This window comes from Heterodontus francisci, chromosome 8 (assembly GCF_036365525.1).
Source record: "Heterodontus francisci isolate sHetFra1 chromosome 8, sHetFra1.hap1, whole genome shotgun sequence".
Classification (NCBI taxonomy): domain Eukaryota; kingdom Metazoa; phylum Chordata; class Chondrichthyes; order Heterodontiformes; family Heterodontidae; genus Heterodontus; species Heterodontus francisci.
Window position 1 is genome coordinate 25332757 of NC_090378.1, and position 25072 is coordinate 25357828.

General features: G+C 41.4%; 1 protein-coding gene across 1 annotated transcript in view; it reads right to left on the reverse strand.

Annotated features, from left to right (window-relative positions):
* Positions 1-1089: 1089 nt before the first annotated feature.
* The window catches only part of f3a (coagulation factor IIIa), a 28935-nt gene continuing 4952 nt past the window's right edge, over positions 1090-25072 (reverse strand). Inside the window, exons 3-6 of the mRNA XM_068036360.1 lie at positions 7108-7298; positions 5538-5719; positions 5289-5433; positions 1090-1777 (exon numbers count right to left, since the gene is read on the reverse strand). Coding sequence (XP_067892461.1) covers positions 1632-1777; positions 5289-5433; positions 5538-5719; positions 7108-7298 — 664 coding nt within the window. The 3' untranslated portion in view covers positions 1090-1631. The remainder of the gene's footprint in view (positions 1778-5288; positions 5434-5537; positions 5720-7107; positions 7299-25072) is intronic.

Here is a 25072-nt window from a genome sequence, read left to right on the forward strand (position 1 = left end):
CTACTGGTTCCCCTTTATCCACCCTACTCATTACATCCTCAAAGAACTATAATAAATTTATTAAATGTGATTTCCTTTTCATAAAACCATGTCTGCTTGATTGTATTATGATTTTCTAAATGTCCTGTTACTACTTCTTTAATAATGGATTCCCTAGGACAGACATTAGGCTAACTGGCTTATAGTTTCCTGCTTTCTGTTACCCTCCTTTCTCGAATAAGGGTGTTACATTTGCAGTTTTCCAATCCGCTGGGACCTTCCAGAAGCTAGGGAATTTTGGAAGATTACAATCAATGCATCCACTATCTCTGTAGTTACTTCTTTTAAGACCCTAGGACGCAGGCCATCAGGTCCAAGGGATTTATCAGCCTTTCGGCCCATTGGTTTTCTGAGTACTTTTTCTCTAGTGATGATTGAATTGGTCGTGCTTCCTCTTGAAGGTGTGCAGAGAGTCAGGACCCAGTACACCAGATGGCAATGCATTCCAGAGGCTCACTATTCTCTGGGAAAGGAAGAACCTCCTAACATCCTGTCTATCCCTAATCTTGCATGGTTTAAACTCATGTCCCATGGTCGCCCCCAATCTCTCAGACTGGAATAATTTCTCAATAGGCACGCAATCCAGCCTTTTAATTATTTTATAGACTTCGATCAGATCATCTTTAAGTCTGCACTGCTGGAAAGCAAATAGGTCAAGGACCTTGAGTCTATCTGAATAGCCGAGGTTTTTAAATCTAGGAATATTTCTTGTAGTTCTCCTCTGCACCTTTTCCAAGACCAGGGGAGACCAAAACTGGGCACAGGCTTCCCATTTTAAAATTGCTCTGCTATTTATAAAAGAGCACAAGAACAGCAACACTGAGCCAGTGAAGGAAAAAAACATCATCAGAGGAAGAGGTGGAAGAGAAAATTGGCAGCAACAGAGAAAGGAGAATGAAGATGATGTTGTAGATATTGAAAATATGTGGTATTAAGTTACCGGTACAGCAATACCCCTAGCAGAACATAGCATGTGGCTCACTGGATCATAGAACAATCATTGGACACTTTCCATATAATAAAGTGATACACAATTTTTAAAAAAGCCATAACATTTTATTTCCCAATCACCATCATTTATTAAGTACTGTCAGTTTATTTTCATTAAAAAAAGTTTTAAAATACTTATTAAAAAAGATATATTCCCCTTTGATAGACAACTGAGAAAAATAAAAAACCCAATATACAAAAGATTGCTTAAGATGCACCTCAATGGAAAAAAATATAGTTAAGACTTAGTCATTAAATAAATAGAATACATTTATAACCCTTGTGCTTTCCCAGAATTTCAGTACAACCCTTAGAAACTATTAGCATGAAAAAATATATGAAAGTGCCTTATTAATCGATGAGAAGTTTTCCCAAATTTGTGCCTCAGAGATCAAAGACAATTCCTCACTTGCTTTACATGTAGACAAGTCCCAGCGTTTCACAGAAACAAATCTTTCTTTTCACCATGCACCTGTGAATGGTCAGCAATGACTGAAACGCACACGAATCATTCACTTCCTATTGTCAGTGAAGGGACTTTACAGAAACCCAATCCAGCAGCTGCGTACAGGGCTGATTGCTCAAAACACATTTCTTCCAAATTATGCAGAAACTGCCTTCAGAGGGTTTGTCTCAGTGCCGCTGTGTACAGTCCTGCGTCTGCACAAACACACCGTCACCCCAATAATAATGCTGATGACCACGAGTATTGCTATTATTATTAAAGCATAGAAGCCGATGCCATACTCTAAAGTGGGGGAGAGAAAGGAGAAAAATATGTAATAATTGTGAGAAGAAAACAAAAACTGGAAATTAAATAATGCTAGAAATATGCAGCGAGTCCATCAGTATTTGAAGAGAGCACATTTCAGGTAGGGAGTCAGAATTGTTCTCATTACATTAAGCTGCCTTGTCTCTTAAGATGCTGCTGCACTTGTTGTGTATCTCCAGCACTTATGGCTTTTATTATGTAAATGAGCATACCATTTTACAAACTTAATCCAATGATTGATGCCCTTTCTAAAAAGCTGCACAGTAGATCACTTTGATAGATATTTCGGTTAATTGGGATACTGCAGAATAATCCTTAGAATGACTTTGGCTTCAGGTATTCATCTGAAAAATACACCCTGATGACTGAAGCTAAAGATTTTAATGCAGCCAGGTATGTTCATCTTGTAGAGCTGCTCTATGATAAGGCTTTGCCTGTCCTTTTTTTCTAATTCACGCCACAAAAAGTAAGTACTGATCAGGGAAGCTATTCATTCTGCCAAAAAAACTTGCATTTCCCCCTCCTGACAGTTTGAATTTTTGCTTACCCAGCCAGCCATTTTAGGCAGTGATCACTCTGTGTGAAGAAACGCTTAGTGAAAATCAGTGCTGCGCTCTCCATTTTCTAGCTTGTACCTGTGTCTCCTAATCCTGCCGATGAGGTTTAATTTAACCACCCATATTGCTGGGTGCTGCTCCGGTGGGGCTCTCATCCTCTCACTATTTCCAAGGCCAAATAATAGAAACCTGGTGCTCTACTGTTAAACATCAGCTTCCAGGTCCCCACTAAATATTGGTTGATAAGTTTAAAAACAAACTGTGGTTACAACATGTATTTTATCCCTGGGTGTTGCCACTTTTCAGATAAATACTTAAGCGGCCATTGTAGAAGTTACTCTTGAGTACTTCTATATAACAAATCTATCAGGACAAAGCAGCCCACTTCATTGGCACCCCATCCACCAGAAACAGTCACTCCCTTTACCATTCGCACGGTATGTACCATCTACAAGATGTATGGCAACAACTTGCCAAGGCTTCTTCAGCATCACCTTCCAAACCTGTGGCCTCTATGACCTCCACCATCTAGAAGGAATAGGGCAGTAGATGCAAGGGAACACCACCACCTCCAAGTCACACACCATCCTGACTTGGAAATATATCGCCATTCCTTCATCGTTGTTGGGTCAAAATCCTGGAACTCCTTCCCTAACAGCACTGTGGGACTACTCCCACCACAGCCTTCTCACGACCACTTTCTCAAAGGGCTATTAGTGATGGGCAACAAATGCAGGCCTCATCAGCAAAGCCCACACCCCAAGAATGAATTAGAAAAAAGGATAGGCAAAGTCTATTCATGGAGCAGGTCTTCAAGATGAACATATCTGCTGGATCACAAGATCCCACGTTATTGTATGAATGTTGTACATGATTTAATATTGCGTAAAGGAATCTTGTAACTTGGTTGCCATTGTTTAAATAAAGTTTAAATAGAACTGCGATTCAGCCATTCAATTTTTAACACATTGCCTCATGCAATTTCGTTAAATTTTAAATAGGGAAGAATTTCTGCAGAAGTTCTTTTGATCGTCCACCATAACTTTGGTGTAAGATTGACGAAAACGCCTGGGGAACTGCACAATTGACTGCTGACGCCTTTCTCAGGGAACTTTGTCAAAGTTGCAGCAGCAGATAGGGTAAACATCAGGGAAATCCCAAAAATATGTTTGCAGAGGAATTTGAGCCCATTAGATAAATGCGATTCACTTAAAATGGAGGGCCAATATTTATACCAAGAAAGGCTACAGTATTATCGTCACCTACTCGCCTTTTATAAAGTGACTTAATAGTGAGAAATGTCGAAGTAAATTTGTACTAGCAAAAGAATTGGGCAAATGTAATGACTGTAATTGAACTTCCAGCAGGAAAGCAAAGCCAAAAGTCAAGTCATGGGTGAATTAAGAGACTACGAGGGACTTCAGATACGTGGAGAGAATGGAGAAGCTGGGGCTTGGAGCACTGAGGGTGAAGAGGGGATTTGACAGAATGGTTTTGATTGAGTAAATAAGAAGAAACCGTTTCCAGTGGCTGAAGAGTCGATAATCAGAATACACAGATTTAAAGCGATTAGAAAAAGCATCACAGGCAACATAAGGAAACATTTTTTTCACACAGCGAGTTAACTGGAATGTACTGGCTGAAAGGACAGTGGATGCAGGTTCAAAGGTGATGTTTAAAAGAGAACTGGATAAATACTTGAAGGGAAAAGAAATTAGAGTGCTAATGTGAAAGAGCAGGCTCCTCTAAAGAGTCAGCACAGGCACAATGGGCTGAATGGCCTCCTGTGTTGCGGTTGTGTTTTTAAATAAGTAACAAACGGGTTTATTATTAAACTACCTGTGATCACCTCTGTTCGACACTTTCTCAAGTGGAACCCCCAATGACTGTGACATTTGGTAAAATTTTAATCAATAAAATTAACTTGGTAATGAATTTGGGGGCAATTAATTTGAATTATCTACTGCAGAGAGTAAGATTATATCCACTTAAACATATTAATCTCCCAACTATGCACAGTGACTAACTACTAATGCTGCCAATCATCATGAGATTATGCCAGTATTAAACAAGATCATAATTAACCATTAATAGAACAGTGAATGATTTCTGTTTTTGGTCTGTACTTGACAGAGGTGTCAATCTGCATCCCTATAAAATCCGTGAGGTTGCTAAGTGACATGCCTATTCATAGAATCATAGAATGATGCAGCACAGAAGGAGGCCATTCATCCCATTGTGCCTGTACTAGCTCTTTAATGGAGCTAACCAACTAATCCCAGCCTCCTGCTCTTTCCCAATAGTTCTGTAATTTTTTCCCCTTCAAGAATTTATCAAATTCTCCTTTGAATGTTACTACTGAATCTGCTCTCACCACTCTCTATCCGTCAGTTCGCAACAGCCCGCTGTTTAAAAATATGTTTTCTTCATGTTACTTCTGATGCCTTTGCCAGTTTGTGTGTTCTGATTATCGACCCTTCAGCCATTGGAAACAGCTTCTCCTTATTTACTCTATCAAACCATTTATGATTTTAAACAGCTTTATCAAATCTCTTGGAGCAGAGAAGGTTAAGAGAAGAACTCCAACTTCTCCAGTTTCTCCACATCATTGAAGTCCCTCACCCAGGGGCTACACTGGTAAATCTCTTGTGCACCCTCTCTGTTCAGTTGACCCACTGAAGTGTTTTGCCACTTGTTATTACTCATGTGTATCAATTTTAAGACCTATTAAAGAGAGTAGATGTTACAAGGTACTGAGGGCCCCTTGGAACAAAGATTATTTAGATTATCTTTCTTAAAACAAATTGAAGAGAATTCTCTGGGCGAATAACTATCCGTAATGGTACTCCTCACAGATTCACATGTGCGTTTGAAGAATGGACATTGCTTATAAACTAAGGCACAAAACTGAGTTTCAAAAAAGGACATACCTGGCTTGGAATCTCGTGTGCACTGGGTTGAACTTTCTGGACCATTTTTATATGGTGATAAAATATGGGGTTGAATAGAGAAGCAGTAAGTGACTCCTTCGTCGATCTGAACTGGTATTATTGGACCTTTACCAGATATAGTTTTCTGTAAAAACAGTAAATTTAAAGTAATGTTGTTTCTGTTAGCAATACATCCCATGGGTATTTTTCAAATAGAACCTACAAATGCAGCACAATGATTGAACAAACCTTGCCACTTGTGCCATCTTTCCAGTAAAACACTTTATAACTGAGGTGAGGTTCATAGATATCACGCAGTGTTTTTTCAGTGTTATTTGGAAACTTGGCGCTGGTAAGTGGATCATTTATTATCAATTCAACTTCATTTTTACTCTTTTCAATAAGTTTAAAGGTTGCACGTCCGATGTCAGCTGGAATACAAAGAAACATCAACATATTAAACAGAAGTGAACCATTTCTACCAAGTATATTCCTTTATTGTTTTTATGTTGCAACATGATATAACGTAGCATATTTGAACAATGCAAGTTTAACTCAACCATGTTGGCCCTCATTATGCAGTCAGCAGTGAAGGGACAGCACTTGCTGCTGACCTCAAAGGAAACGGCCCAAAAGATTTAGTGGGCTCTACAGTGTTGATTTCCCTTAATCTGACTTGATTTTAACCTGCTGCCATCTATAGGGAATCTGTGGAGTCCAGCAACAGTGATGTCATCAAGCAGGCTGAGCAGCCAATCAAACTGAAGAATTCTCACAGACAGCAAAGCAGGAAGTAAGAACAGAGTATAATTCATTTTTTAAATGAGTTTACAAAAAGCGAAATAAAGATTTGGGCAAACACACGGGATTTAAGGTAGTAGCTGCAATATCACAAACATAAAAAAATAAATCAGTATTTTGTAAATCATGGAATTTTTATCATGGAATGGAAGGAATGCCGCTCCTTCCTTATAAAATTAGTTTTTCCAGGGACAGAGAGGTTCTTCAGCAATAACTATGAGTTAGTATGTCATTTCCTGTCAGAGGACAGGCTAAGTACAGGAGCAAAGGTAGTGGGTCTATGGGCATCTGTAAAGAGAATAGACATTTCGGGTGTATCCCTTCGTCAAAAATATTCCCTTTTCTATTTACAGCTAGTGACAGATGTGCTTTGCATTTCCAGCAAAATTCTGTTTCTATAATAAGGAGGGAAAGAGGGATGACTGATCAAATTTAACGGTAAGACTATTCCAAAGCTCTCCTGGCTACTATCCTACCTTTCATCCTTCATCAGCTGATCCAAACCTCAACTGCATACAAATGCCATTCATCCATCACACCTGTACTCACTGACCTACAGTGGCCCCCTGGTCCCGCAACGTCTTGAATTTAAAATTCTCATTCCTGTTTTTAATTCCCTCTATGGCCTCATTCCTCCCTATCTCCATAAACTCCTCCAGCCTTACAACCCTCCAAGATATCAGTGCTATTCTCATTCCGGCCTCTTGTGCTTCCCGATTTTAATCGCCCATCATTGGTGGCTGTGCCTTCAGCAGCCTAGGCCCTAGGAGTTCACTCCTTAAACCTCTCCACCTTGCTTCCTCTCTCTTCCCTTTACAAACATCCTTAATACCTACCTCAAGACTGTGACCAAGCATTTGGTCACCTGTTCTAATTTCTCTTTATGTGGCCTGGTCAAATTTTGTCTGAAAACGCTCCTGAGAAACGCTTTGGAACATTTTACTACCTTCAAAGCACTAGACAAATGCAATTCATGATACAAGATATCCTGTGTTCCAGGAACATTAGTGATACTCACTATCCCTTAAGGGCTGGAATGAAGCAGACTCAGCAAAAGGTGGCTCCTCAACTGGATCTGCGCTTTTCGCACTGTAGGTTAACACCTCAGCAATGTATGTCGCTGTTACATTCTGCATCAGGCTGGTCAGGTCACAGCTCGTGGTTTTGATCCGGGTACATTCCCGCTTTTTCTTCCAGTCAGATTTGCTACTGCGTTAAAAAAAAACAGTGGTATTTAAAACCTATATACCTTTTAAAACAAACTTATAAGACAACGGTTTATTGTTCTGAGAAAACGTCTCATTTAACTTCGGAAAAATAAACTGCCATTGACATCACTTTGATGATCATAGGACCAAACAGACTCTGCACACAGACAGCCAGGATTTAGTGCAAACCCCATTCAACTGCACTGACACCACCTTAAATCATTACTCCTTCCTTTACAGCAGCAAGCAAGGGAAATGGCAGAACAGCCATAAAAAACTAACGCAGAGGCCCCAACATTCTTCTCCTTTGTGAGAAGCACTCAGTTGCCAGGCACAATGGTGGAGACCAAGGACACCTTTAGGAAAGGAAGCCTCTGCCACTTTTTTGTTGCCCTAAGTGGGCACAGGCATCATAATGGCATGTGCCTGAGGTGGGGGTTGTGGAAGTGGGTGGGGTGGGGGGGGGGTGGGTACGGTAGGAGCTTAACAGTATGTCCCGACTCATCATCTTCTGGGAATGCTGATGGGATGTGTGCTCAAAGAAGCTGCCAGAAGCCACTGTGCCCCTTCAGAGTGGAGTGTTTGAAAAGTACAGGCAACAAAGCCAAGAAGATCTAAAAAGGCAATTAATCCTTGTGCATTCTCCCTCCTTCCCCACGGCCCCACGTCCCCCACCACCATCACCATTACCTTCAGGATGGAGGTCTTTTGCCTGCTTTTGTTCGCGCAGCAGCTGGATATTACATACCATAGCCAGTGGCCATTTCCACTGCTGCAGGGCACTCGGGATTACAGTTGCAGCTGCCTTGATATCCGGGATTCTAAACACAGGCTGCTGCCAGGGGGAATGTCAGGACTTGAACCCTATAAATCCAGGCACATCCAGAAGAGCTCAGGGTTCATGTAGCGGGGGAGGGGAAGGACAGGAAGGGGCGAGTTGGGGCCTACATTTTTAAGGATTATAATATTGTGATATACAATCATCATGGTCGCATTTTAGTTCAACAGTGTAACTGCTTACAAGAACATTTGTATCAGCACAACAGCAAATCAAACAAAAATATCAAGTCCCTCATTTCATGAGAATTGCACAAATATACTGGATCTACATAGTCTATTTTTAAAAATGAATAAAGGTTAGAAATGTACTGAAAATGAGCAACTGAACTACAAGTTAAAAAAGAAATACTAAGCAGCATAAATACACCCCAACAGTTTTTTTTAAAAATGGATCAAAGTATGGTTTAAATCTGCTAACAAAACTCTAATAATGGTCTTTGGGGCTTTTACATCTCCCCTTCCAAATAACCCAGCAATCGGAGAATAAAAAAGTACTCGGCTCCAATTCTCCCATCACAGCTTCCCCATGCTCCCCTGGCAGTTTGGATACTAAAAAAATGTGCATGAAGGACTCTCCTCCCCATCACATAGGATCTTCCAGCTTTATTTCTGTACTACTTCATCCGCTTCCCCAATCTAATAGTACAATCCCACTTACCCCACATTATAAAATGCCAGGCCAGGGAGAAAACTTGACAACAAAAAATTGCATTTACATAGCACTATTAATGTAGTAAAACATCCTATTTTTCCATTTATGAGATGTGAGTGTCATTGGCAAGGCCAGCATTTATCATCCATCCCCAATTTTGCTTGAGAAGGTGGTGAGCTACCTTCCTGAATACAACTGAGTGGTTTGCTAGGCCATTTCAGAGGGCAGTTACGAGTCAATCACATTACTGTGGGTCTGCAGTCACATATAGGCCAGACCAGGCAAGGATAGCAGACTTCCTTCCCTAAAGGAAATTAGTGAACCAGATGGATTTTTACAACAGTCCCATAGTTTCATGGTTATCATTACTGATACCAGCTTTTTATTCAATTAACTGAATTTAAATTTCCCAGCTGCAGTGGTGGGATTTGAACTCACATCTCCAGACTATTACTCCTATAAAATAACCACTAGGCTATTCTATCCCTGAATGTGGTCAGAAGCTCATCATGCAGGTAAATGCACTACCAAGGTTGGCAACTATTTTCTATGGCCATAGGTTGGAGTGGTATACCCTGACCAAAGCAAGACAGTTTTGTTAAGTGGCGCCAATCAATGCAGCGAAAAAGAGAACAGTATCCACAAGGGTAATTTAATGAGACCAATGTGCCTGTTTACATCAAAGAAGTTGGAAGTATCTCTGTTTCCAGTTGTGTTAGATAACATTCCTAATAGGGTGCTGTTAGCACTGGATTTGGCTTTTTATTCTGACTCCTGAGGCTACAAAATGGGTTACCCCAATTTTTCAGTGAGGGGGTTGTGATTCGCGATTTGCCCGCACCAGTTCCATTGGAAGCGAGCAGCATGTAAATTTGGTGCTCCCACCTCATTACCATGATTGTGAATTGGGACCAAGAGGGTTCCTTGCTTCTGGCTGCCTCTGTTCTCCAGAGGGGCTGAACAGCATGAGGTTGCCAGCACATGGTGCAGCCAGCCCGCTCTTCCGAAAGGCAGTCTGTCCCTCTTAAAGGGAAGCTACACTGAATAATATTTCTGCAATTTAAAGCATGGAAAATGGAACACCAGGGCAGAGATAGGGTTCCAAAGGGATGTATGCGGCTCTAGAGGCATTAGTGGAGAAGGCGTGGAGAAGGAGAGATTCAATGGTTCTGTCGGGCGGTCAGGAGTCCCTTAAGGACCACCCTCAGAGGGGAGTGGGAGCAGGTGGCCAGGGAAGTCAATTTCTGGCGTCTGGATCCGAGAACCTGACAGCAGTGCCACAAGAAAGAAGTCTAATGACCTCATGTGGGTGGTCAAGGTCAGTGAACGCATCTTCACATGACATCTCTCACCCAACACACCATCAACCTCTCAGCCTGCTCAATGCATCACACCCCCAACACACATCCAGCAACTGTCCCTGCCATTCAGGACTCATGCCTAACATCCAGATACTCCACCTCACCCTCACACATTTACTAAATCTGCCAGCCTCACACTCACCTCTCACTGCCTCCAGATCCCTCCAGCTATTCACCTGTGCCAGGCACATTCCCCCAAGTACAGTGCTATACAATCACAGACATACTACCTTCTGTCTTGTGGGACAAGGTGGCACACAATAGAAGGGAGCAGAGCAGAACCGGCATCTTCTGAGTTCTATGGAGGAGATGGCTCTCAACATCATGGGGCTGGCTGCAATAGAGTCTGCATCATCCAGCATTGCACAGAACAGTGAGGATGACGGTATGTTCCTACCTTATGCCCCCACTCAACTCCCAGCTAGTCTCATCCTGCTATCTGGCACGATGAGCGAGCTGCTGATGGTGTGACCATGGCCCTCTTGCTTCCTCCCTCACACAAATCCCTCCCTCACACCAACCTCCCCTTCTGATTTCCTGCTTTCGGACACTCAAGAACTGTTGCCTGCCCAGCCACAGCAGCCCCAGGAGGAGAAGAGCAACAGCACAGCACTAATGAAGAGGCCCCGCCATTTGATCTGGCACTCACAGCCACCAGCTCAGACACTGACATTGCACATATCTTAGAGGTAAGTTTAGAGTTGGATCAAAGGGTGGTGAGTCACCAGGCACAATTGGGCTGCAGCCAGGCCAGCAATAAAGGATGATTTGTTTGCCAGCTCATGGGGAGGAAAGGTCACAGATACGTTTTGCTGCAAAGGACCCAGATGAGGATCTTGAGGGGTGGCATACAGGAGAATGCTGATGGATGTGCAAACCGAGATGCTGGGTGCACTGGCATGTCTGCCAGACAACCTCCTGTCACTGTTGTTAGTGTCTAATAAGTTCTGTTAATGGATGTTAAATACCTAGTAGTAGACACGATGAGCCAAGTGGCCTCTTTCTGTGCCTTAAACCTTCTATGATGCTAAAGGAATAGGATGAAGAAATTTTGGGTTTTGATGTATATATAAAGAGCCAGCACTGACTGGGTGTTGTTAGGAGTGGAGAAGTAAGCTCTGTGGCAAGCAACAAACAGTCTCTACCTAAGCATCCTTGTCTCAGTGTCTTCTTCACAAACAGGCTTGGAAGTTTCTCTAACAACTGTCAAGGAGCATGGAGGAGTCTGGCTCCAAGCTGGCAGAGGGCACGGCACAGAGATTGCTCTCTCTACAGTCTCTGCTTCATCTCCCTGTTATCCTGCAGACCCAGAGGCAGCGCCCCTGCTGTCCCAATACCTGTTGAAGCCTTTGTGTGGACAGGTCACCTACTCCTCTGCTTTCCCTGACAGGATGTAGCGACACTCCCTGCTGAACCTAAGAACTCACCACATCACCTCCCAAGAACATTCCAGAGTACTTCCAGACAATTTGCAATAGTAGAAGTTCTTCAAAATCAACTTGCCAGCAAGTTGCATGCCTGGGACTTTAAATAACACTAGGGCAGGGCCCATCTTGCAGTTCAGTGCTTGCTCTTTGCAGAGTGTCACACAATTTGTTGTCTGGACCTGCCTGGTTGAAAGTAGGCATTCTGGCACCACATCAGTCAGCAAGGCTGTGTGATGTCAAGATAGCGCTCCTTCTGAGGCTTCTGGCACAATGTGGAGAAGCCCACCCAGGCCAAGTCAGAAGCGACAGGCATCGCAGATTGCAGCAGCAAAAGGGCATTAGGCTCCGTAATGCAGCTACAGGCAGTGCCAGAGAGATGAAACTTGTGTCCCTGATGTGGGAGAATTCTCCCAGCATCTCCAAAGCAAAGGACTGGAAAATCAGAATTCTAAAGTTAAATATTTCTTCAAAAGGGGCAACCAAGGAATATTTGCATATAAACCATGAGCCAGAGATTGAAATGCTGCCAGACCTGCTGCGTATTTCCAGCACTTTGTGTTTCAGCCATAGACCGAAACTCAATGAGAAATCTATGAGTTGGTTATCTTTATAATTGAGATAATGAAATCCTACTTCAGTATTTAATGGGTTAACTAATCAAAGAATATGATTAAATGCTGAGATAGTTGCCCACGTTTATTTGTCTTTGTTTATTTATCTGATAACTTGCTTAATTCCAACAGTGGGTTGCTTGTTAAGTATAGGAATGAAGACTTTAATTCACTAAGTTTGTCAATGCTACTTTCATTACACAAATGTTTAAGCTTGTTAAAGGTAACTATTACGCTTTGCAAGGCTTAAAGGAAACTCTGTGAAAATAGTTCTGTGGGTATATTTACTGCAGAGGAGATTGCAGGTTTGATCCCTAGACTGGAATACAAACTTGCCAACCCGTGTTTCCCCACTGACTGACAGAATTTCCTCAGCCTTGTCAGCCTTCTACTGCTTCTGGCACTTAGTAAATGACTCAGGTTTCAACTGCTCATGTACAGAGTTTTGCACACTGTGCAAAGCCCAAGCGATTATGTGCATGTGTACAAGGGTTGCACATTTGTGCGTTAAGTACAAGGACTGCTGGAACACGCGAGTCTCTGTGTTAGCTCAACCTGGCATTTGGTAGTAGATGGGGAAGGGAATTAAACATTTTTTGGGGGAAAGTGATACCTTTACTTAGTAACCACAGAAAAAATATTTTGGAAGTCATTAGACCAATTAAATAGTTTACCATTTCTGGCCTTTAGCTTCCAGATTTCACAGAAAGAGGAACCGTTGCCAGGCTAGTTCCCGGGATGGAGGGACTGTCCTATGAAGAGAGATTGGGGAAACTGCGTCTGTATTCTCTAGAGTTTCGATGAATGAGAGGCGATCTCATTGAAACCTACAAAATGCTGAAAGGGATAGACAGGGTAGATGCAGCTAAGATGTTTCCCCTGGTTGGGGAGTCTAGAACCAGGGGACTCATTTCAAAATAAGGAGGAAGCCACTTAGGACAGAGATGAGGAGAAATTTCCTTACTCAGAGGGTTATGAATCTTTGGAATTCTCTACCCCAGAGGGTTGTGGAAGCTCAGTCATTGAGTATGTTTAAAGCAGAGATTGACAGATTTCTAAATACCAATGACATAATGTGATATGTGGATAGTGTGGGGAAAAAGACATTGAAGTGGATGATCAATGATGATCGTATTGAATGGCAGAGCAGGCTCGATGGGCTGAATGGCCTACTGCTGCTCCTATATTCCTATGTTGCGAAATTTGATCTTAAAAGACTGATAAAATCGATGAATCCCAGATAACAAATTGGAGTTTAACTTATTCATTCATTCACCATAAAACAGTGGCTGAGTTATAGGATGCTGCTCAAGGCTATTTGATTTGTCGGCTGTGTCAGCTTTTTAAAAAATCTTTTTCTAGGTTGCCATGTACAGGGTAAGTTGGTTCATCTCAGCTGGAGAATGATATGGTGCTATAAGTGGGCTCAGCACCTCCAGGTATGGGGAAGGGGGTGGGGAACAGAAAGGGAGGAAAATTTGTCAGAGTTCCTATACCTGATCACTATCCCACAACCCAATCTTAACAATGTACGCCTGTGTGCACTTCAAGGGCAGGAATGGGGTAAGTGCTGCTGTCTGTCAAAGTTAAACTGCCAACATTGTCTTGGCTCACAATGAAGAATGACCATTCGGAAGAGGTATTGCAGATCTACTGGCTCCTGGAGAATCCTATACCACCACATCTCAAAGCTAATAGGAGAGGAAGGGTAGAACTTAAATTAAAATTGATCTGTTTTGCAGCTCCGATTTTTCAGATACTTCCAACCCCATCAGTTTGCTTGAGACTGCCTGAAATAGATTGGATTTCCTCCCAAATTAATGCAGTAGATAGCACTGTCCCGATTAATTTCACTCACTAGAATACTTGCTAAGACGTTCAGAAAATAATGCCTTCACTTTGCTACCAGTCCAGCTCTAATCTGAGATGGAAAGGGTTCTTTACTCTCAAGTTTGACAGGTTTCCACCATTTATGACAGACTGCTTGCTAATATTTCAGCTACAACCTGATACCAGAAACAGGGAGTAAAATGAACTGCACTTTAACATTTCCACAGCGCCACACATGAAATTTTGCCCAAGGCAACATTTGCAACTAAATTGGTATGAATAGAAAAACGAGTTATTCCGCACCTCGTGCCAGAATTATGTCTTATGCACCCAGAGAAGATCAGATCAAGAGATAGCCCGAATATTTCCATGCTAAATCTTACCTGCCCTGTACTGACACTTGATCATTTGTTAGTCCTGAAGATTAACTATGTTATGCACATAGCATTATCAAAACTTTCCAACTTAGTTCTCCAGTGCTACCTTAGGCAAAGTTCATATAAAGTGAAAATACTGAGGCAGAAATTGATTTTACTCTACATCTACTGTTAATTCATAGAATCACAGAGCACAGAAGCAGGTCATTTGACCCATCATGCCTGTGCTGGCTCTTTGAAAGAACTACCAATTAGTCCCACTCCCCTGTTTTTTTCCCATATCCCTGCAATTATTTCCTTTTTTAAGTTGACAGCCGATTCTCTTTTGAAAGTTACTATTGAATTTGCTTTGACAACCCTGCAGACAATGCATTGCAGATCTTAATAACTCACTGAATAAAAATTTTCAACTCTACCCTGCCTTTTTGGCCAATGATCTTAACTGTGTGTCTTCTGGTTACCGACCTATCAGTGGAAGCAGTTTCTTTCTATCTACTCTATTAAGACCCCTTTTAACTTTGAACACCTCTCTCAAAGCTGCCATTAAACATCTCTGCTCTAAGGAGATTATCCCAGCTTTTCTAGTCATTTCACATAGCTGAAGAACCTCATCACTGGTACCATGAACAGTCAAGCCTAATAATGATAGAGAGTGGGCTATGTATCTTTATTTTACTGTTTGGCCAAGTTTCCTCTTTATGCTATGAGTAAAGGAAATCCTATGGCTTTATGATTCTGTTGTTCACCTTAAGTATTTCAACTCCAGTATTGTGAACAATCACATTTAGTGCAGAATTCATTTCCAGAAGCTTACATGATACCCAAGCTGCAGCAACTGCACTGATAATAATGATACAATCAGTGCATAAAAATAAAAACAAAGTAAGACTTTTATTGAATGAATATTAAAAATGTTTTTTTTTAATCTGTTGTAGCCAAAGCTGGATGAAAGATTGATGTTACCCTGTTCTACAGAGCCATTTCTGAGCAGGTCCATTCTTGGAAGAGGTGTGTCACATCACATGACAATTTTCAGAGTACAAATGTGCAATCTGCATAATTTTTTTCCCCTTCAACTAACTCCCCTCCTCCACTCTGCTCCTCTGCTAAAGGTATGAATTTCCCCATGGACAACAGTTGCTTGAACACTCTCTGCTACCTCACCCAAATAGCCACTCTGGATGGGTAAGCTTTGACAGTAAGTCTCGGCAGTTCATCCAACACTTTCATGTTGCTGTATAGACATTAGTCAAGTAACTTGGTTGATTTTCGTATTCCTTGGGGCATTGCAGCCAATACTAAATTGCCAACTGTTGCCTGGATTGAGAAGAGCTAAGCACATACTGTGGATCAATCTTAAGACAATTTCACTGTGTGCATCTGAGAATCAAGATACTTTACCTCTCAACAGATTAACTTTAGCTTTAATTAAAAAAAAACTAGGAGCAGTTAATTAATACTAAAATTACAAGAAAAAAATTGTATTTAATGTAGAAAAACATGTTAAGGCACTTCACCACGGTGTTATTGGAAAAAGAAGAATGCCAAGGTCACAGAAGGAGATTTTAGGAGGGGTGACCAAAGGCTTGGTCAAAGAGTTGAGTTTTAAGACGGAAATTAAAGAGGAGAGGGAGGCATAGAAACAGAGGCATTTTGGGAGAGAATTCCAAAGTTTGGGGCCTAGACAAATTAAGGCATGGTCAACAGTGGTGGAGTTAGGGGATTGGGGAATGCACACCAAGCTACAGACAGAGGAACAGAGATTTTGGTGGATGGGTTTTGTAGGGCTGGAGGAGGTTACAGAGGTAGGGAGGGCTGACGCCATGAAATGATTTAAACATAAGCATTGCAAATTTTAAATTTGAGGCATTTGGGGTTCCTACAGATAAATTTGGGAATGGCAGTCATAATAGAGTTGGACTTGTCCAGGATAGAACATGGCCATCAGAGTTTTGGATGAGCCGAAATTTATGGACAGTGGAAGATGGGAGGTCAGACAGGTAAACATTGGAAAAGTTGAGTCTGGAGGTTAAAAAGAAAAGGTATGAATGATGGTTTCATCAGCAGATGGGTAAAGGTCGGGCAGAGTGAGGCAATGTTACACAGAAGTGGAAGTAGGCAGTCTTTATAATGGAGAGGATATGGGGTCATCTAGGGGTCAAATAAGACACTAAGGTTGTCCGGTTCAGCCTGAGACGATGGTCAGGGAAGGGATGGAATTGGTGGTGAGGGTATGGAGCTTCTCCTGAGGACTGGAGGTGCTGACTCTAGTCTTCCCAATGTTTAACTGGAGGAAACGGCAGAATCATACTCATCATTTACCGGATCATCCATCAGTCTAATTGCCAATAATGTAAAATATCGTGCAATACAATTCACTCTGAGGAATCTGATCCTTTAAGTTGTGGCTAAGATTTCATGGAACATTTTGTGAACTGGCATCCATGCATTGTTTCAAAAGATCATGGCAATATGGGTCACAAGATTATTTAGTGCTTGTACAGCCACCTCCCACTGTTTGTGTTACAACCTATACGTATTGGATGATTTAAACATTATTGTTCATTATTGTACATAGAGTAAGATCCAGTCTTTACCAAAGACTTTTCATGGAATATAGGCTTCACATTGCTATGATTTGGGATTAGGTACTAAATTTAAATAACCTTTCGCTATTTACCTTCTCAAGTCCGTTCATTTTGAAAGCATGGGATTTATACAAAAATTCTAACAGTTTTAGTTTCTGCTCCTGCTTGATTTCCTAATGCAGCAACAGGAATGACCATACTTATTTGTAATATATTCACCTATTTATTTTTAAGCCTTTAAGTAAAGACACTTCAGCATACATATCAATACAAAATTATAGAACAGCTATTCTGTAGGTGCAGTTTATTTGATGGAAAGGTTTGCTCATCATACGTCTACATAAATACTTTTCTTATTACGAGCAAAAAAAACTAGGTTACAATCTTGTACTAATCTCTGAAGATTGACTACTCTTCTGTCCCAAATCAAACTGCTAATTTAACACAGAAGAAAAATCATTTTGATTCACTTCTGTACTGGCTGTTACTCAATGTTGTTACACTTCTGACAGACATAAAGTTCATGTCCAGGCACTTTCATTCCTGTTTGTGCTGTTGCACAGGTATGAACACCTTTGAGATAAACATTTGCATACCTGCATAAAAATAGCCCACATGGAATGTTGTACAAGCGTATTAAGCATTTGTATGTGATCTTAGCCAATCAAAAGTGCTGCCCTCATAAGAGTAGAAGACATATAAGATATATAAGATATATAGCTTTAGGGTCAGAACTGTGTGTTGAAATAATGGCTGTTGAAATCATTTTTGAAACAGGCTTTGAAGAATAAATTTCTAAACAAAAACACAATTATTTATGGACCTGCAATCTGTCTACAGGCTTTTAAACCACTCCTTCTTGAATAATCTCTCCCCTGTTCTTTTCAACTACATTGACATTGCACTTTTACTGAACAGTAGACTTTGGCCTTTCACTTGGGTTCTTAATTTAAAAGAAACTTATCAACTAGTCATCCGCCTCTGAGCCCATGAAGGGAAGCATAAATCTATAATGGGAAAAAAAGGGAAAAGGGGCTACCTGAATAGAGAGGAAGGATTTATATGTTTGGCAGTGATTTTTCAGGCTTCATTACATAAACATGGGCGGCACAGTGGCGCAGTGGTTAGCACCGCAGCCTCACAGCTCCAGGGACCCGGGTTCGATTCTGGGTACTGCCTGTGTGGAGTTTGCAAGTTCTCCCTGTGTTTGCGTGGGTTTTCGCCGGGTGCTCCGGTTTCCTCCCATATCCAAAGACTTGCAGGTGATAGGTAAATTGGCCATTGTAAATTGCCCCTAGTGTAGAGAGGTGATAGGGAATATGGGATTGCTGTAGGGTTAGTATAAATGGGTGGTTGTTGGCCGGCACAGACTCGGTGGGCCGAAGGGCCTGTTTCAGTGCTGTATCTCTAAATTGGAGAGTTGGGCAGAAAATTGGAGAGTTGGGCAGAACATGGGGCCTAGTCAATCAGCTTCTGATCTAGCAGTTAAATGTTACACATATTTGGACAGGATCATCACAATCGATTTATCCATAATTTCTGGAGGCAATCAGGACTTCTGCTGAGGGACCACTGAATAGTTGAGGAACTGCTGAAATATTGAAGTTTAAAAATAATAGTTACAAGCTACTGTGGATCTTTTTAGAACAAATGTACTTAGAAGGTTGTGCATTTTTAGAGCAAATGATCTATATAAAAATGGTATATGCAAGAAATAAGAATAGCACAAATCATTTTCCCTGACAACAATAAATGAACAAGCAGTTAGTTATACATAGCGTCTACAGCACAGAAACAGGCCAATCAGCTCAACTAGTTCAGGCTGACATTTATGCTCCATATAAGTGTCTACCTCCCTCTTCATCTAACCTAGCAGCATAAAGTTCTATTCATTTCTGCCTCGTGCTTATCTAGATTCTTCTTAAATGCCTCTATGATATTTGCCTCAACTACTCCTTGTGTAGCACATTACAAATCTTTACCATTCTTTGGTGAAGGTGTTTCTCTTGAATTCCTGATTGGAGTTTTTCATGTTATCTTATATTTATGACCTCTAGTCATAAATACAAGATTTAAGATTTCTCCATGTCTACTCTAACAAATTCTTTCATTATCTTAAAGACGTCTATCAGACCACCCCTTAGTCTTTTCCAGAGAAAAGAGTCCCTTGTTCATGCTTTCCTGATAAGTTTATCCTTTCATTCTGATATCAACTTTGTGAACATTTTTACAGCGTCTGCAATGTCTCTACATCCTTTATATAATACGGAGGACAGAACTGTTCACGGTAGTCTGAGTGTGGTCTAATTAAGATTCTATATAAGTTTAACATCCTTCTACAAATGCACCCAGTGCTTGGTTTTCTTTCTTATGGCCTTATTAACCTCCGTGGCTACTTTTAGTGATATGTGTATTTGTACCCCTAGATCATTTTGCTCCTCTATCCCATTCCGACTCTTATTATCCAAGCAAAATGCGCCACCTCACACTTATCTATATTGAAATTCATTTTCCAATTACATGCCCATTCTGCAAGTTTATTAATGTCTTCCTCTATTTTGTCTCATTCTTCCTTTGTATTAACGACACCTCGCAATTTGGTGTTATCCACAAATTTTTAAATTGTTCTTCCGATTCCCGAGTCCAAATCATTGATGTAAATTGTGAACAACAGTGGACTTAGCACTGAAAACCACTTCCTACCTTTTGGTTTTGTAGCCACATTGCTGTCCATTTTGCGACCTGCCCCCTGACTCCACATGCTCTGACGTTAGTCATGAGTCTATCTTGTGCCGCCTTATTGAAGGCCTTTTGAAAATCCAATAAAATTACATGTATTGCATTAACTTTCTGTAACTTCAAATAATTCAATAAGGGTATTGTCTATATACTTAGTGTAGGCCTTTTTCTTTAGCTTCAATTTTACCCTTATCTCTTTATTTATCCAAAGTTAAATTTCAGGTCAGTGACCCTTCATCGGAACTGGCAGATATTACAAATGTAAAAGGTTTTAAGCAAGTAAAGCGGCGGGGGGGGGGAGGGGGGGGAGCAAGAGATAACAAAAGAGAAGGTGTTGATAGGACAAGGTCACAGAGAAGAAATGACCAGAAGGTCATTGAACAAAGGCAAACGGTATGTTAATGGTGTGCTGAAAGACAAGGCAGTCATACAGAAAGGGTGTTAATGGACAGAAAACTGATTTCTTTTTTCTTTATTATTTATTTTTTATGTGTTTATTTCATTTTAGTTTGTTTCTACTGTGCCTACCATGTTTTTTCATGTTTGTGCTTGGGCCCAGGCTGCTCAGTTTTCTTTTGTTATCTCTTGCCCCACCCTCGCTTTACTGCTTAAAACCTGTTACATTTCTAATATCTGCCAGTTCTGATGAAGGATCACTGACTTAGAAACATAGAAAATAGTAGCAGGAGTAGGCCATTCGGCCCTTCGAGCTTGCTCCGCCATTCATTATGATCATGGCTGATCATCCAACTCAGTAACCTGTTCCCGCTTTCGCCCCATACCCTTTGATCCCTTTAGACCCAAGAGCTATATCAAACTCCTTCTTGAAAACATGCAATGTTTTGGCCTCAACTGCTTTCTGTGGTAGCGAATTCCACAGGCTCACCACTCTCTGGGTGAAGAAATTTATCCACATCTCAGTCCTGAAAGGTTTACCCCGTATCCTTAGACTATGACCCCTGATTCTGGACTCCCCCACCATTGGAACATCCTTCCTGCATCTTCCCTGTCAAGTCCTGTTAGAATTTTATAGGTTTCTATGAGATCCCCACTCACTCTTCTGAACTCCAGCGAATATAATCCTAACCGACTCAATCTCTCCTCTTACGTCAGACCCGCCATCCCAGGAATCAGTCTGGTAAACCTTCGCTGCACTCCCTCTATAGCAAGAACATCCTTCCTCAGATAAGGAGAACAAAACTGCACACAACATTCGAGGTGTGGCCTCACCAAGGCCCTGTATAATTGCAGCAAGACATCCCTGCCCCTGCACTCGAATCCTCTCGCTATGAAGGACAACATATCGTTTGCCTTTTTTACCGCCTGTTGCACCTGCATGCTTACCTTCAGCGACTGGGATACGAGAACACCCAGGTCTTGCTGCATATTCCCCTCTCTCAGTTTATAGCCATTCAGATAATAATCTGCCTTCCTGTTTTTGCTACCAAAGTGGATAACCTCACATTTATCCACATTATACTGCATCTGCCATGCATTAGTCCACTCACTCAACTTGTCCAAATCACCCTGAAGCCTCGCTGCATCCTCCTCACAACTCAGCCTCCCACCCAGTTTGTGACATCTGCAAATTTGGAAATATTACATTTAGTTCCCTCATCTAAATCATTCATATATATTGTGAATAGCTGGGGTCCTAGCACCAATCCCTGCAGTACCCCACTAGTCACTGCTTGCCATTCGGAAAAAGACCCATTTATCCCCATTCTTTGTTTCCTGTCCGCCAACCAATTTTCTATCCATCGCAATACACTACTCCAATCCCATGCGCTTTAATTTTACATGCTAATCTCTTAAGTGGGACTTTGTCGAAAGCCTTCTGAAAGTCCAAATAAACCACATCCACTGGCTCCCCCTCATCAACTCTGCTAGTTACATCCTCGAAGAATTCTAGTAGATTTGTGAAGCATGATTTCCCTTTCGTAAATCCATGCTGACTCTGCCCGATTCTACCACTGTTCTCCAAGTGCTCTGCTATAAAATCTTTGATAATGGATTCTAGAATTTTCCCCACTACCGACGTCAGGCTGACTGGTCTATAATTCCCTGCTTTCTCTCTACCTCCCTTTTTAAATAGTGGGGTTACATTAGCTACCCTCCAATCTGTAGGAACGGTTCCAGAGTCTATAGAATCTTGGAAAATGACCACCGATGCATCCACTATTTCTAGGGCAACTTCCTTAAGTACTCTGGGATGCATACCATCAGGTCCTGGGGATTTATCGGCCTTCAATCCCATCAACTTCCCCAACACCATTTCTCTACTAATACTGATTTCCTTCAGTTCCTCTCTGTCACTAAGCCATGTGTTCCCCAACATTTCTGGTATGATATTTGTGTCCTCCTTTGTGAAGACAGAACCCAAGTATACATTTAGTTGGTCAGCCATTTCTTTGTTCCCCATAATATATTCCCCAGTTTCTGACTGTAAGGGACCTACATTTGTCTTCACCAATCTTTTTCTCTTCACATACCTATAGAAACTTTTACAGTCAGTTTTTATGTTCCCCGCAAGCTTGCTCACGTACTCTATTTTCCCCTTCTTAATCAATCCCTTGGTCCTCCTTTGCTGAATTCTAAACTGCTCCCAATCCTCAGGTTTGTTGTTTTTTCTTGGCAAATTTATATGCCTCTTCCTTGGATTTAATGCTATCTCTAATTTTCCTTGTAAGCCATGGTTTGGCTACCTTTCCAGTATTCTTTTGCGCCAGGAATAAACAATTGTTGCAGTTCATCCATGCGCTCTTTGAATGTTTGCCATTGCCTATCCACCATCATCCCTTTAAGTAATGTTTCCCAATCTGTCATAGCCAACTCGCGCTTCATACCTTCTTAGTTTCCTTTACTAAGATTCAGGACCCTCGTCTCAGAATCAACTACGTCACTCTCCATCTTGATGAAGAATTCTATCATATTATGGTCGCTTATCCCCAAGGGGTCTCGCACCACTAGATTGTCAATTATTCCTCTCTCATTACACAATACCAATATAGGATGGCCTGTTCTCTAGTTGGTTCCTCAACGTATTGGTCCAGAAAACCATCCCGTACACACTCCAAGAATTCCTCCTCTACGGTATTATGACTAATTTGATTTGCCCAATCTATATGCAGATTAACGTCACCCATAATTACAGATGTTCCTTTATCGCAAGCGGCTCTAATTTCCTGTTTAATGCCATTCCCAACATCACCACTACAGTTTGGGGGTCTATATTCAACCCTCACCAACGTTTTTTGTCCCTTAGTGTTTCTCAGCTCTACCCATAAAGATTCCACATCGTCAGAGCTAATATCTTTCCTCACTATTGCGTTAATTTCCTCTTTAACCAGCAATGCAACTCCACCACCTTTTGCTTTTTGTCTGTCCAACCTAAATACTGAATACCCCTGGATGTTCATTTCCCATCCCTGGTCACCTTGCAGCCATGTCTCCATAATCCCGACTCTAACATACCCGTTTACATCTATTTGCACAATTAATTCATCCACTTTATTGCGAATGCTCCGCGCATTAAGGCACAAAGCCTTAAGGCTTGTCTTTTTAACATTACTTGTCCCCTTCCCACTATTTTTCACTGTGGCCCTGTTTGATTCTGGCCCTTGATTTCTCTGCCTATCACTTTTCCTATTCCCCTTACTGTCTTTTGTTCTTGTCTTTGATCCCCCCTCCTCTGACTCCTTGCAAAGGTTCCCATCCCCCTGCCATTTTAGTTTAAACCCTCTGCAACCACTCTGGCAAATACTCCCCCTAGGACATCAGACCTGAAACGTTAACTCTATTACTCTCTCCACAGATGCTGCCAGACCTGCTGAGTATTTCCAGCATTTCTTGTTTCTGTTTCAGATTTCCAGCATTTGCAGTATTTTGCTTTTATCTTTATTTATCCATGTTGTTTCATTATCAGCTAGTTTGTTCTTGTTTTTTTTGTGGAATGTATTTCTCCTGAACTCTATTGAATACTGTTTGAAATATTCCCCGCTGCTGATCTGTTTCTTTGTCTGTAAACACTTTTCTCCAGTTTATCTTCCCTAGTTCCATTCCCTTCCCCTCAAAATTAGTTTTCTTTCTATCTATTACTTTAGCCTTTGTCTTACTGATGTTTTTCTCAATCGTTATTTGAATTCTTATCGTGTTATGATCATTTTACCGAGATTTTCTCCTACAATTCTTCTCTTGTCTATCCTGGGTCATTTCCCATTGCGAAGTCCATCAGTGATTCCTCTCGTGTTCGGGGGTTTCTTACGTATTGGGTAAGAAAGGAGTCCGAAGCACACTGGAACAGCATCATTCCATTTTCTGCTTTCCCTACCTCTTCTTGCCAGTTTACCTGTAGATAGTCCAAATCTTCCATCATTATTATTTTATGTATTTTACTCATTCCATAGATTTGCCTACTCTCTCTTCACCTCTGTTCCACTATTAGGTGGTCTGTACACTATCCCTATTACTGTGCAGTGTTCCAGTGAACTTCAACGCAAGCTCGGGGAACAGCATCTCATTTACCGATTCGGCGCACTACAGCCTGCCGGACTGAACACTGAGTTCAATAATTTCAGAGCATGACAGGCTCCCCCCACCCGTTTTACTTTGATTTTTAGTTATTTTTTTCTTTATTATACTTTTTTTGTGTTTATTTTATTTTATCTTAGTTTGTTCAGTTTGTCTACCCACTGTTTTTTATTCATGTTTGTACTTGTGGCTGTTCAGTTTTCAGTCCATTAAAACCCTATCTGTACTAATGCTTTGTCTTTCAACACACCATTAACATATTGTTTGCCTTTGCTCCATGACCTTCTGGGTCGGTTACTCTCTGTGATCTTGTCCTATCTACACCTTCTCCTTTGTTAACTGTTGCCCCACCCCTGCTTTACTTGCTTAAAACCTTTCACATTTCTAATATCTGCTAGTTCGGAAGAAGGGTCACTGACCTGAAACATTAACTCTGCTTCTCTTCCCACAGTTGCTGCCTGACCTGCTGAGTATTTCCAGCATTTCTTATTTTTATTTCAGATTTCCGGCATCCGCAGTATTTTGCTTGTATCCCTATTACTGTGATTGATCCCTATGTATCCATTGCCTCAATCCATATGGATTCTGCTTCTATCTTAGAGTCAGAGTTTTACAGCACAGAAACAGGCCCTTCTGCCCAACGCACCTGCGCCGACCATCAAGCATCCGTCCTAACTAATCCCATTTCCCCGCACTTGGCCTGTAGCCTTGTATGTTATGGCATTTCAAGTGCTCATCCAAATACTTCGTGAATGTCGTGAGTGTTCCTGCCTCTACCACCCCTTCAGACAGTGTGTTCCAGATTCCAACCACCCTCTGG